The 14,523-nt window shown below is 51.6% G+C and overlaps 1 protein-coding gene across 4 annotated transcripts in view; it reads left to right on the top strand.

Moving 5' to 3' along the window:
• Nucleotides 1-14,523, top strand: part of TIAM2 (TIAM Rac1 associated GEF 2) — a 226,861-nt gene that overhangs the window by 205,641 nt on the left and 6,697 nt on the right. For all 4 annotated transcript variants that reach the window (XM_059176685.1, XM_059176686.1, XM_059176688.1 and 1 more), the window contains 6 exons: nt 4,433-4,612; nt 7,132-7,200; nt 7,775-7,900; nt 8,744-8,852; nt 12,487-12,666; nt 14,387-14,505. In XM_059176685.1, the coding sequence (XP_059032668.1) occupies nt 4,433-4,612; nt 7,132-7,200; nt 7,775-7,900; nt 8,744-8,852; nt 12,487-12,666; nt 14,387-14,505 (783 nt within the window). The remainder of the gene's footprint in view (nt 1-4,432; nt 4,613-7,131; nt 7,201-7,774; nt 7,901-8,743; nt 8,853-12,486; nt 12,667-14,386; nt 14,506-14,523) is intronic.

Here is a 14,523-nt window from a genome sequence, read left to right as displayed (position 1 = left end):
GGACAACTGTTTCTTCATTTAAGTTTTAAATGGAAGCATAAGGAAAACACTTGTTTCGCACTCGCCTATAAAAAATGAAGCCCGCAGTGAGCCCACGATTCCTAGCACTGAGCCCACAGACTGGAAGCCAGGAAGCTGCAATGTGCGTCTGAGATGGGGGCGTTCCTTCTCCTGCAGAGGCACACGCTGCTGGGCTTCCGACGGGCCCCCAGCCCTGACTTATAAACATCTGTCTGTTGCTTTATAAGCAGCATCCCGCAGGGGGGTTGCGGGGACGTGGTGCCTGAAAGACGTGGAGATCGTCTGTGGTTGTGTGGGAGCTGCAGGTGTTCTCCTAGCAGAGGCAGCCTTTGGGGGCCAGGAAGCCACAACCGCAGGGGCAGAGGCCCAGGAGGTATCCTGGAGGGATGGGCACCCTGCAGAGAGCTAGCCAGGAGCCGGTCCTGTGCTGTCACAGTCCCTCACCCCTCATCTCTCGACCCCTCGTGTGTGTTGTCTCAGTCCCAATGAGGATTGGGAGGCAGGTCGGGGGAGGACCCTGGCAGGTCGGGGAGGACCCTGGCCAGCTGTGTCTGTCTGGCATCCAGCAGGGACTCAGCAAATGCGAGCTCCCTTTTCTCTAGGACCTCGTTGGCAGTTCAAGGGGTGACTTGATGGGATAGGTAATGCCGCTTCTCTTCCAGCAATAAGGAAGTCGACTGGGAAATGAGCCTCACCCAGGATCGTGTGGAGGGGGGACAGGGCTGGGACAGGATGCTGGTCCTCTGCACCTTGCCTGTGCTTTTCACGCCCATCACTGTTGGGTTTGAAAACGGGCCAACCAAAGTAGTCACTGTTACTAGAAATTGTTCATCAGACACACCCAGAATTCTATTTTTTTTTTTTTAAGATTTTATTTATTTGCTAGAGAGAGTGCATAAGCAGGGGGAAGGGCAGAGGCAGAGAAGCAGGCTTCCCACTGAGCAAGGAGCCCGATGCGGGCTTGATCCCAGGACCCTGGGATCGTGACCTGAGCTGAAGGCAGCTGCTTAACCAGCTGAGCCACCCAGGTGCCCCCAGAATTCTACCTTTAACAGCTGGTGCGGGCGACCGTCACTACGAATAGAGAAACTGAAATGTAACCACACAGGCGAGTCTTGGGGGTGTGATGTAAGAACACCTTTAGAATTAGTCTTCATTTAGAGTTCCTGCCTCCTGATCCCTAGTAATCGTCACCACCTCCCCCAGACAGTAGCTAAACTACTCCGCCTGAGAAAGGTGACTTTGTCGCATCTGAGCACTTCATCATGGCACCTTAAAAAGTGCATTTGCTATCACAATCTCCACGAACCTTCACTTTTCCCAGTTAATCTTACCAGAAGTATTCTTCAAATGAATTCAGATTTTCTAAAATGGCAAGATACTTTATTTTTAAAGTCTCGTTATTTTAACACTGCATTGTTAGGTGTGATTTTTGACATCCCAGCAAGGCAAAGCTGTAAGCTCACCAGCTGCCATTAACTTACGGTGCATTTTTGTCGGATCTTATTCGGTGCAGTATATGTGAGCTTAATATAGGTTCTATAGCCCTGGAAGCTGTTATTTTTCAGAATTGCAAAATTACATTGTCTGAGCATGTGGTGCAAATACCAGCATAGAGATTTCCAATTAAGTGAGTTTGGGAGTCTCAGTAGTAGTATTATCTGGGTGGTTTAGCTCAGTTCGTGGAGGGCCGGACCCGGACTGCCAAGGCCATGGGTATGATTCTGTCTATTCCCTCTGTCCCGTGAGCGCAGGCCATGTACCTTTTACAAGTCTTTCTCTGTAGACTGTGGGACAGCATGATCAGGCTGTAGGCAGCGCCACTCCTGGGAAGCCGAAGTCGAGGCTTCTCGCTGCACTGCTGGGTAGAGCACCAGCCAGCCTCACGTGGGATGCTTTTAAAAAATAATCCTAGCTTGGGCCCCCCACAGAGTCTGAGTGAGTTGGTCCAGCCTTGGGTATTTTTTTAAAGCTCGCACAAGTGCGTAATGTGTGGCCGGGTTTAAGAGCCACTGGAAAGGAGGAACACAGGGTTTGGAGTGGTCTGGTTGTGTGCTCTAGTGCTGCTCCTTCATGATGCTTACAGACCCGGGGGGAGAACAGCTGCCTTTTGGCTGCACTGTTCCATTTGGCTTTTACTGTTCCATTTGGCTTTTACTGTTCCATTTGGCTTTTACTGTCATTAGGCTTTTAGGGCATGAGTCATAAGATTTGGTTGTCTTAAACATGAAGTGAGACATTTTGATAAATCAAGATGCATTTTGATTGGTGCCTTAAGATCCACATCTGTTTTCTTTTTCTTTCTTTCTTTCTTTTTTTTTTTTTTTTTTTGGTATAAGTTTACCCAGAATGAATGTCTTCTGACGGGCGTTACCAGAAAAACGCTTTTGTGTTCACAGTTAATAAACAAAACTGTGGATAACACATGTATCAAAGGAGAATTATTAGTACTTACACATGCTTTGAACTGTTTGAGAAGTAAATTATTTTGTATTGTATATATAGGTCAGTGCCTAGTTGGATGCTTAGTGCCTGTTATGTGGTTGATCTAACTTCTGCACCAAGATTTATGTGAAAACGAGAGAAATAATGGTATTTCAAGAGCCCCAGAGTCTGGGCGTTCTGGTCACAGACATCTGGCTGGTAGAGGAGCCTCACTTTCACTCTGCTGAATCGGGCTCTGTATTACAGGGCTCATTCCCCTTGTCCTTCTGGCTCATTTTGTGGTTCTTCCTTGGAGCACGTGTGCTTTCCAGGGCTGTGTCAGCGCTCCTCTTCCCAAAGCCTCCCGCGCACCGTGGAGTGGCTCCCGTTGGTTTATGTTGTCTTCCTCTCCGGTTGGCTCCACACGAGCCCGGGTCGGCTTCCGGCGAGCCCTGGGCTGTGCTTCGGTGCGTCTCACCTTGGCAAGGGTACTGGCTGCTCCTGCAGGACTGGTGTTTTTTCGGGAGACAGAGGCGGCCCTCAGTGGAGACCCACTGAATTGAAAGACTGGCCAGAAGATCAGTGTGGACGGTAGGGCGGGGAGGGAGGCAAGAAGAGAGGGCAAGAGCATCGCGGTTTTGTGTCGAGCACTCTCATTTGGCAGGTGTCAGCGTTTGTAGCAGGGGTGCCTCAGGCCGCTGGGGTCGACCCTTGCACTCGTGTGAGCGGTTCGTGCTCTGAAACATCCCCAAGAAAGTGAACGGAGCATTAAGAGGTAGTTGTACCAAGTTGAGCTTTTGACCCCAGCCAGAGTGCGAGAGGTCAGGCCTGAAGGCACTTAAACTGAAGAAGGGAGAGTTTTAGCTGAGAGACGGTGGCCAAAGCTGGATGGCGGGGAGTCACTGGTACTGGGCGTGCTGCTTTGAGCAACGGTGGTGTGGGGAGGCGAGCGGAGTGTCGGCTGGGCCCTGGCCACTGAGCTGGGTGCTCACGGCAGTGCCAGGGAAAGGCCCCTGCCCCGGACAGGCTTACCCACTGGTGGGTGCTAGGACGGGCTGGAGCTTGGATGGGGTTGAGACGAAAGGAGGAAGAGATGAGAAGACCCTGAGAGTAATCCGAGGGCACTGCGGGCACCGTGGAAACACACGGGAGGAGACACATTTGAGACCTCAACCCCCCGGGCTCGGGCAGGATCATGTAGATGGGCTCCCCTTGAGAAGGTTTTTTCATTACTGTGCTTAAATTCAAGTAGGGACTTGCGCTGTCGGGGGTACTGACAGCCATCCCTCTTGTCCCTCAGTCTGGATGATTCCATTCCCACTATCATCAGAAAGGTTTCCACAAAGCCGGTTCATCCCTCTTCTCTGGCACTCACTGGGTTTTGCTGTATCACCTGCACCCCTCTGGGCCCTTCTGGGGAAGGGGGCTGTGCAACCCGCAGGGTAGGGGAGGTCCCTACCATCACACCTGTCCCCAGCACATGCAGCACCTCTGACCTTTTGACTCACATTCTGCTACTTGATATGAGCGCGCGGGGCTCACAGTTGCATTTGAGGGCAGCGCTGCGGGCGTCTTGTGGCCACGCCATCCTAAAGTCCTTGTGGTGCCACGTCGTTCTGGAGGCTCCCTACCGTGCTCTTAGAAAGCCGCCAGCTTGGTTTTAGAGCACCCTCAAGTCTATTAAAGCGACGGCTAGTTCTGTGTCTTGTTTGCTAGTTTCAGAATGAAAGAGCCATCTGTCAGACAGCTATTAGGACAACAAAAAAGCATCATGTGTCAACACTGAGCTCCTCTCTTTACTACCATTTTCTGGAATGATAGCCAGGCTTGTTTGAGATGAAGGAGACCATTTGCCCTAGATGTTTGCCCCTGTGAGGTCGCCCAGAGAGCCCCGGGCGGAGATAAACGCTGTCTGCGTGCTTGCTGGGGAGCCGGTCATCACGGAGCGCGTCCCGTTCATGACTGTCCCCGTCTCGCCCCCTCTCAGAGTGCAGAACAGATCGCCACGCTGTGTAGGAGCTTCAGCGACGCGCAGAGTGACGGCATGGAAGGGCCGAGGGGGACTCGGGACCCACCTCCGCGGCCGCTGGCTCGTCACCTCTCCGATGCAGATCGCCTCCGAAAAGTCATCCAGGAGCTGATGGACACGGAGAAGTCCTACGTGAAGGTAACGGAGGGTGCTGCGTGTTCTTCCCTGCTCGGTGCCCCCCCCCCAACCCCCCGAGGTGGCCGGCTGTCGGCAGGGGTCCCCGGGTCACATGTGCCCGGAACCCCAGCAGTCCTGACGGAGCCGTCTGCTCCTGGAAGCGGCAGATCGCTGTCCGGGGGGTGGGCGAGGGGCCGGCGAGCTGGGAGGACTTGGAAGAATTAGATTCTCAGCTCGTTGCGTTACCAAGGTAGCTTTCGCTATGGAAACAGATGTTCTGGTTTGTCATCTGCAGTCTGTGGGAAAGGCGTCTGTGCTGGTGGCGGGAGAGGGCTGGCGATGACTTCAGGGGCTGAGGAACCAGGGAACGACTTGCTCACCAGCGGCTGTTGGGGAGGCCCCCAGACCTGCCTGGTGGCGGTGGCCCTGCGGGACAGGTCCCACGCAGAGCCGCGGTCATCACGGGGCTGCTCCCACCCCGGCACAGAGGGGTAGGTGCGAGGATCTTCAGTACCCGAAGAATTCGTTTCTTTTTCTGAGGACCCCAGTCTGTAGTTTGAGAAACAATTTCTGAAGGACACTGGAGCCTGGGAAGACAAGGGTCTTCTGCCGTCTGTGTTTGCTGGAAGCAGCATGGCACCGGGCAGTGGCTGCCGGTGCCCCCAGGCTCTGCCTCAGGGTGGCGGCACGGCCTCGGGTGGTCTCCCCCCAGTCCCTCTCGGACGGGCGTGCCCGCGTTCCAGCGTGCGTGCACACGGCTGTCACCTTCTTCGTCCACACGGCAAATGTCAGCCTCCCCTTTCATCCCTGTCACTGTCATTTCATCTGGACGCTGCAGAAGGCCTGCTCGCAGGTGGGACTGCCCAGAGCGGCTCCTTCTGGCCCCACGGGGAGAAAGAAAAGCTGTAGAGTTGGCAGTTGACTTTCTTTATCCCATGACGTCCTGTCCAGTATGTCACATGGGGAGATGACTTGCACCCGGGGGGCTCAGACCCGGCTTCTGGGTCATCCCGTGAACGTGACAGCCTTTCTGAAGCAGCTGCCTGCACTGGGTGGTTTGAGGCTTCAGAGACCCTCTGGCCCCCCGGGGACGGTGGGCACGAGCTTTCAACCACAGAGGCAAGGGTGGAATTTCTATTGCTGCCGACCGCGTGCCTCTGCTTCCCCGTTCGGCCCCACCGCATCGGGAGGGTTGTTTTGCTGAGATGCTGGCAGAGGACTGAGATGGATGTTCTGGGTGAGCTGGACAGAAAGGACCCTTTGCTCTGCAAGCAACCCTGCACTTTGTTTTCGTAGGGCTGCAGCTGGCTGGCTCCGCGGCTCAGTGCTCCCGGCTCCCGGTGTGTAAGTCCTCCTGGGCGGCCCCAGCCGGCACGAGGAAGGAGGGCTGCCCGTCACTGTCTCTGACCCAATAACCAGCACCGGGTGCCTCTTGTGATTCGCACACACACGCCACTTTTGTTTTGTCATTTCTCTTTGTGGCTGACATTTAACACGGGATTTTAGTTCCTGTTCATCTAACCTTGGTCCCTGCATGCAACTTGGAATTTGCAGCACTGGTGTGTTCGCCGAGATACGGTTCAATAACTCCTCATGTCGCCCTGCTCTGAAGCAGTCACTATGGAGGATGGTGAGGGAGGGAAGGCCAGGGAGCTTTTCACTGCTGCATAGGAAAGGGCATCACAGGCCTGTCCACTTGCTCCTAGAACCTGTGCCGTAAAGTCCTGGAGATTTCTGGCCCTGGCAAAGCTCTTCCGGTCTAGATTTCTCCACTGTAAAATGAGGGAGCAAAGTAATGGACTTTGTAATCAATCACGTCTAGCATTTTCATTCTCCGAATTCTTTAGAATAAATGAAATAAGAAAAAAAAAAAAACCTTTTCTATTACAAAGTTGTATCCTGGTCTTGGCTTCAAATTATTAAATAAACCTATTATCTAAAGAGTTTTGTGAACACTGTCCACTCCCGCTGTTCTGTACTGCTGGAGTCCAGTTTACTGGAGACTCAAAAGTGGCCTAGACTGTACACATCATGACTGCACTTAACCTCTGGAAACTTTTCCTTGCATCTGAATACGGGAGTTTGAAATTCGGCTAATGCGTCAACTCCAAAGTTGAAGAGCTTCCCAGATCTTGTCCCGCGCCTCTCAGCTCCACGGCGGGGCTGTCGCCATGCTCCCTGAGACAGAGGAGGAGGCAGGGTGAGCTGCCCGGTGTGGTCACTCCCGACAGAGGTGCCTTGCCAGAACCCCCCTTCTCTGCAGGGGGATGAACAATGCTGCCCTTGGTCACGAACGGAGACTGGCTCTGCCACCAGGCTGTCGAACCAAGCAGGACAGGTGTTCCAACTGCTGAGTGCACTGGCTACTAGTGTCTGTGAATTAGGTCAGAAATAATTGTAACCACCTTTAGGGTCATGAATTGCAAGAAGACTTGAAATCCATCTTTGCCGGTGGGAGTCTGGAGCTGTGGTTAGGGTTGCTGGAAACTCAGGTTTTTTGGAGATGTGTGTGATAAAGATTCTCTTCTTCTGTCTTTCAGGATCTGAGCTGCCTCTTTGAATTATACTTGGAGCCACTTCAGAATGAGACCTTTCTCACCCAAGATGAGGTAATCAGTCCCTTCCCCCTGTCCCCTGACACATAGGTCAGTCTGTTTGCCCATTAGTGGACCTCCCCGGAGGTTCTGTCCGCTGATCCCCAAAGAACATCCAGGACTAAAGGGTCATCAGAGGGACCCAGATGTGGCCTCCTCTAAAACTTTTTATGTGGCCTCTGCCATGTGAGGCTCAGTGAGAAGAGTTTACCCATGCAGGACAGTCAATGTCCTTTTTGGAAAGAAAGTGTGGCCAAAAGTCGCTCTTTAATTCATGACTTGTTAATGTTAAATCTCAGCAATTAGTTCTTTTCTACTGACTTCCATTTTTTGCTAATTTGAATCCATTTACATTCATTTGAATCCATTGTTACATCCACTTACAAGGTTATTTTAGAATTACTAGAACCAGAGCTGTAAAAATTCTGTGTATAAACTAGGTCACGGAGTGAATATGCTGCCTTCTTTGAAGGATGTCCTCTGTCTGCTTCTTGGTGAACAGCCTGGGATTTGCTTGTGTCTCGGGGTTAGAGTGGTCTCTGGGTCTTCATTGCTAATACCCTCTTTCTGATCCCGGCCTTCATATTAGATGGAGTCACTTTTTGGAAGTTTGCCAGAGATGCTTGAATTTCAAAAGGTGTTTCTGGAAACTCTGGAGGATGGGATTTCAGCATCCTCGGACTTTAACAGCCTTGAGACTCCCTCACAGTTCAGAGTAAGTGTTTTTGAACTTTGGTTTTAAGCAAAAATAAATGGGTGGTGTGCAGAACGCTCCCTTGAAAAAGAAATTGCTTTCCCTTGCCCATTGACAAGGTAAACTTAGCACTCTCATTGTGCTGTTTTCCTCTGGCAAGGAGTAAAAGCAGGCCACATTTTCATCTTGAGTGGTTCCGGTAGTCAGAAGTCTGAGCGGCACAACTTACGTAGAATCGGCCTGTGGCTGAGCATGTCCACCACACTGTTTGCTCAGATCTACAGAACCATATGTAGGGAGTTTGCTTGATGCAGGAACCCCTACCCTGCATCTACTCTCACATCTTCATGGTCATGTGATGCTGGAATGAAAAGCATAGGTCAGTGGTTCTTTGATGAAACCCTGTCTCCAATGTGGGCACCAGTGAGTGGTGAGGAGCCCTTTCGGGGAAGGAAAGGTGCAAGACAGGAGAAGGGGGACAGGCCAGGATACAGACAAAAGCATCTGTCCTGAGTCATGCAGAGGTGGCTTGACTGATGTTCCTCCCATATCATTCGTATCCCACTTTGCCGGATGTATTTTTGTAGAACTTTCTTGTCCTGTGCCCGTGGTGTCAGTAGGCTCTGCTACCAGAAAGCGTTCAATCAAACTAAAGGTCTCCTAGGGGAGTGCCAGGCTGTTCTCAATCTACTGTGAAAATGGGGTAGTCCTGAGTTTATTTCATTTGGTGGTTTCTCTGCGGCATTAGTGCCCTGGTGTCTGAGAGACAGGTGCCATGGATGCACCAAAGTAGTCAGATGCCATCTCAGAGCCAGCAGGCACTGATTAAACCATGTCCAATGTGACTTTTCTCTCCCCTTCCAGAAATTGCTCTTTTCCCTTGGAGGCTCTTTCCTTTATTACGCGGACCATTTTAAACTCTACAGTGGATTCTGTGCTAATCATATTAAAGTACAGAAGGTTCTGGAGCGAGGTAAGTTGCTCATACCTTTATAGTTGTGCTTTTTTTTTTTTAGTTCTTAAGAGTAAATTTGCATTTAATAAGTAGAAATAAGTGCAGTTTTAATGGATCATACTCTGTTCTTGACCTTTAAATTGACAGACTTTAGAAGAAAAAATTGCCGGTTTATTTCAGTTTATTGGTAGCAATGAACACGTGTCCTACGAGCAGAGATGTTTCTCAGCCCTGTGTCACTCGGCTGTTAAATTACCTCTGGATTTTTTTCTTTTATTTTTTTGCCAAATTCCCTGATCTACAAACCAGGAACCCTAAGCTGGTGGATGGGGATAGGGAAGAACGTATGCTGCTTTCTTCCTTTCTCCTTAACCGTCTTCGGCCCGAGGATCCACCGCAGACCCCACCACCGCACTCCCAAGCAGTGTGGTCACTACAGTTAAAGCCTTTTTGATGGAACCAGGCAAACAATTAACAGCCCACATCCTGTCCCTGAAGCACCCTTCATCTCTCCACGTTTATAATGTCTTTTTTCATTGGGTTTCACTGAAGCCTTTCATTTTCTGGAAGCCCAGATAGACTCGTTGGGCGGACCTCAGCCATCTTCCCTCCATGTGGCCTGCTGACCCCGCTCTGGGGGCCACGCGAGAGGCTGTGGGACAGGAGAGGCTGCGCATGCGCCAGCCCGCAGCGGGCGAGGCCACGAGAGATGCTGCGGGGTGGGTGGGAGAGGCTGCGCATGCGCGGGACTGCAGCGGGCTGGCTGGAAGCGTGCGGCGGCGAGCGCACCGAGTGCCTGGGCTTTCAGTCCCCGGCCAGTCAGCGGCCCAGCCCGGGCGGTGTATTTGAGGATCTGATGACAGCCGTGACCTTGTTCAGTAGGGAGCTTTGTGCCACTGTTACCATTGTCCCCATCCGCTGCTCAAGTGGCCTTGTGTGCTCCTGTCACACCGGATCAGGAAGGCTGCCTCACCTGCGGCCGTCCTGTGGCTGAGGCCGCTCCCGCAGCCGCGCGCCTGAGAGGAAAGCTCTCCGGTCTGCTCTGTCCGGAGCGTTTCTGGCGCGTTCTTCGGCATCTCATTTCTGGTGGCGGGGACAGCAGGGAAGGTGAGGGGGGCCGGCGCGGGCCGGGGCCGCGGGGCCCCTGGCTCCGAAGGCACCTTACGTCGGCCCGACCCGGCCCCAGAGAAGGTCACCGGGCCGCCGCCGCCGCCTCATTCTCTCTCGGGAATGGGGGAGCCTGACCTGAAGGAGCCGCAGCCTCCGCCGGGATGACGTCATACGTTTCTGCAGATCAGCCCTGCCGAGCTCCTAGTCCCTGGCCCTAACCCTTGGCTGGGTTCTGAGAGGACCTTCCCCAAGGGCCTTGCTTCGGATCCCCAGGGATTGCGGACACCGGAGCCACACTGGGTGGCGCACCTGCCAGCCGGAAGGAAACCGCGCCGTTTGGCTCTTCAGAAAGGTTTCAGAGCGGGAGAAAGCTGCATGGTCACCTGAGGCCACCGCCACACTCAGCGGCCTCTGCTAGAAACCCCGAGCCTGACGCTCACCCGGATCCCCGCCCTTATTCCAGCACCCCCACCCCCAGCTCTCCGCTGCGCCTTAAGAGTGGTCCTGCCATGCCCCTAGGCCCTAACCCTAACCCTGTGTTGGGTTCTGAGGAGTGCGTCCCCAAAAGCCTGGATCCAAAGGCCCCGGGTTTGGGGACCTTGAGCACTACCAGAGGACTCAGCCTGCCACCCAGAAGGAAACCCTGGTCTTTGGAACTCCGGAAAGAGTTCCGTAGTGGGAGGAATCTGGAAGCCCCTTAAGCCCCCTTAAAGCCACCCGGACATTCAGCAGTCCTGTAGACGACAACCCAGAGCCTGACACTCACACTTATCCAAGCCCTCAACGCTGCTCTCCATAAAGGTCGTATCAAAGCCGGCAGACGGGGTTCTGTCATACCCCTAGTCCCTAACCCTAACCTGGGGTTGGGTTCTGAGGGGTCTGTCCCCAAGAACATGGATCCAAAGCCCCAGGGACCGGGGAGCCTTGAGGAATACCCGTGGTCTCAGCCTGCCACCCAGAAGGAGGCCATTGCATTTGGAACTCTCAGAAGTATTCAGTGATGGAAGTCTGCGTGCCCACTCCTGGCCACGTCCACCTTCAGCAGGGCCCTGGACACAAACGGGATAAAAAGCACTCACCCTGGGACTTGAGTGCCTTCTTTAGAATGACAGCGGGCCTCATGCATCCTCTCCCATTTTGATTTGCCGGCTCTCTGGAAGCCAGGGAACCCTGGCTCTCTCCTGTGACAGTGACAGTGGCCAATGTGTGGGGAGAGGTCTGTACTTGAACTTTTTTAGTTGCCTCAGCAGGGTGGTAGCAGCCAAGTTGAACTCCAGACCCGTTTCTCTGTCATTATACAGTTCCAGGTGGCACGAATAGGATCTGAAGGTTGCCCTTCAGTGTTTCTCTCTCAAAACCAGGCAGCAGTCTCTCCACAGCATCACAGAAGGCGTGTCGAGGTTTATCCCAGCACTCAAAGCATTTAGCTGGTTCCATTGAGGCAACTCTGCCATTTGGTTTCAGTTTGGATCTTCACAGTATCATAGAAGAACAGGCTACAGGTTAAGAAATGGAGTCTTGTGGTGCTTCAGGGGAACAAGCACCAACCCAAATCTGTCTCCCTACTCGCTTAAACAGAGATCTGACTCCCGTCAGCACTTCCTCAAGGAACACCTTCTTACTGACAGTAGAATTAAGGCACACCAACGCTTTGCTCCGTTCTGAAGGATCATCCCACCATCCACTTTGGTGGTCACATTCAAAACGGCACATCATCTCCTAGAAGGTGTAGATTTTTGCCTTTGCGACAAAACCCCAAATACGGGTATAATTTCATTCAAATTGGCTGAATTCCAAGCAGATGGTTAAGCAGTGTCAGCAGGTGGACTCCAAAGCAGTGACACATCCACTGACACTCTCTCAAAATTGAACGGGGTTGGGTTCCCAGGTGTCCCCATCATAACGTCAGACGCTGGACACGGCTGGCTTTCCCTGCCCGTAGCGGTCTGAAGGTCACATCCGACGGAATAGACTGGTCAGAGCTGTGGAGTCTCTGAAGCCTCGGAGAAGGCTGCACTGCTTATCAGTTTATTTTAAAAGAAAACAAGATAGTCCCTAGTGTATAGAAAATTAACAGTCCATGCGAGGACAGTGGGGGCAAATTACTAGTTTATTTTGCTATAGGATTTTTTTTTGCAGGGTAGGTGTAGGGTCTGGATGATACTGTTTTGTGGCTTTATGAATTGGTTGAAACTCATTCTTTAGGCACCTCTGACAGTCTCTCATGGGGTTGCATGTGAATATGCCCTGAAAGACATTCCTGCATTTCAACTCGGTGTTCCTCTTGGGTGTAGAGACTGTGCTATTATATAGGGAGCCTCGTAAACTCCCGTTTTCTATGGGACTTGCCCCCGAGCTGTGATGCTGAATCCGCGCTGACAGCTGGGCGCCTGACCCTCTGAAGCATTTGCGTTTTTATAAAAAATGCCATTAGGAGGGCTGCAGAAGTGGATGAGCTAGAACTTCATTCAACACTAAATGAAGTAGGGTTTCATTTATCCTGCTGTGCTCTCCTAAGGGTCTCGTATCCCCCTGCTTGTAGCTAAAACTGATAAAGCCTTCAAGGCTTTTCTGGATGCCCGGAATCCCACGAAGCAGCATTCCTCCACCCTGGAGTCCTACCTCATCAAGCCCGTGCAGAGGGTGCTCAAGTACCCTCTGCTGCTCAAGGAGCTCGTGTCGCTGACGGACCACGAGAGCGAGGAGCACTATCACCTGACCGGTAAGAGGGCGGGCTGCGGCCGCCACGCGCTGAGCCTGCGAGGCCCCACTTCTCTTCCCTGCTTCGTTTCCCAGTCTCAGACCTGCCTCCGTCCTGCAGTTGTTTTTTTGTTTTTTTTTTTTTTTTAATTTTATTTGACAGACAGATTACAAGTAGGCACAGAGGCAGGCAGAGAGAGAGAGGAGGAAGCAGGCTGTCCGCTGAGCAGGGAGCCCGATGCAGGACTCGATCCCAGGACCCTGGGACCATGACCCGAGCTGAAGTTAGAGGCTTTAACCCACTGAGCCACCCAGGCGCCCCCGTCCTGCAGTTCTTAAGCTTAGGTAGAATCTAAGTGAAAATAGTCTTTAGATGACAGGATCCTTGGACAAAATTATGTCGTCAGAGAAGTCCCGTTCCCTTCTGGAGGGATGATTCCGTTTTCATTTTTCAAAGAATGTATTTGGGGTCGGGGAGGTGAAATCCGTTGCATTGGGGTCTCTTGGCTAGCACAACAGCGCTGCCGAGAATGGGGCCCATTTTCCTGCCCCCCTCCGGAGGTTTTGTATTGCCGGCGGCCCGGCGCCGCTGCGGGATCCGCTGGGTGAGGCTCCACCTTGTGGGGACTTGAGAGCAGAGCCCAGCCCCGCAGCCTGGCCCCAGCGACAGTGGCGGAGGCGTGTCTGCTTCTGTACCCTCGATCCAGGTTGTCAGATACACAGAGCCCTTCAGACTGATGGTAGAGTGTCCTTTAAAGGGATGCTTAGTAGTACTGAATAATAAACACTGAAAAGAGTGTTAATTAAACTGGCTCTTTTTCTCTGACAAGCACGTACTTTTGTATCATAAGTAACAAAGACAAAAAAATTTTTTTACATGTGGGTTAAATTCAACAAGTAAATGATACAAATTATGATTAGTATTCAAATAATGTGAAAAGATCCTTTTTCACCAAGATGATGTTTAAGTGGTTAAAAATTGCCTTCTAACCTTGCCTCCAAACTGAATTAAAATACCGAATCAGGAGAACAAAATATGAAAAATACTAAATTTATAGGTAACCTGAAATTTTGCTTTTTGACTGTGACAGAGTCCTTTTGTCCCTCACATGCCCAAGTAGAAAGTTACTAATAAGCACCGTGTATAATGCAAACAGCTGCTCTGGCCACGAGGGGCATTTACAGAGACACAAGTAAGGTCTTGCTAACCAACTGTTGTAGTTCACAGTTCAGTCATTGGCCTAGGAGGAGAGGCAGCATTTACGGGGAGGCACAGAGCCAGTCACTCTTGGGTTTCGGTTCTGGCTCTGTTCCTCATTTCTCTCTTTAGAAGTCTGGGAAAATACTTACTCCCTCTGCACCCCAGTTTCCTCATCTGCGAAGTGGGATTAATTACAGCTCCTCCAATCATTGAGTTGCTGTGGGGACGAAATGAGATGATTAACATCTCATCTGTTATAGTACCTGCCAAATTGAAGGTGCTCGATCAGTATTAGCTGTTACTATTAGTGATTATTTTTACCTGTGTTTTGCCTCATTTCAAAGAGAACTGGAGGTGGGAAGATCATTCTACTGTTCTTCATTATAATGACTGGGTTACACTGGGCTGTGTGAGCCACACCTGAGTAATGCTTCTGTTAGTAAGAACTGGTCTTGAATCCTGGCTTGAATCTTGAGCTTTTTCATTACTGCTTTTGGTAGGACTTAAACAAAATTTATAAAAATGATTTCATATTTTTCAGAAGCACTAAAGGCAATGGAAAAAGTAGCGAGCCACATCAATGAGATGCAAAAGATCTACGAGGATTATGGGACCGTGTTTGACCAGCTAGTGGCAGAGCAGAGTGGAACAGAGAAGGAGGTCAGTGGGACTTCTGGA

Source organism: Mustela lutreola, chromosome 6 (assembly GCF_030435805.1).
Source record: "Mustela lutreola isolate mMusLut2 chromosome 6, mMusLut2.pri, whole genome shotgun sequence".
NCBI classification, from domain to species: Eukaryota; Metazoa; Chordata; class Mammalia; order Carnivora; family Mustelidae; genus Mustela; species Mustela lutreola.
Note: the sequence above shows the minus strand (reverse complement) of the source record. Positions and strands in the feature narration are given on the sequence as shown.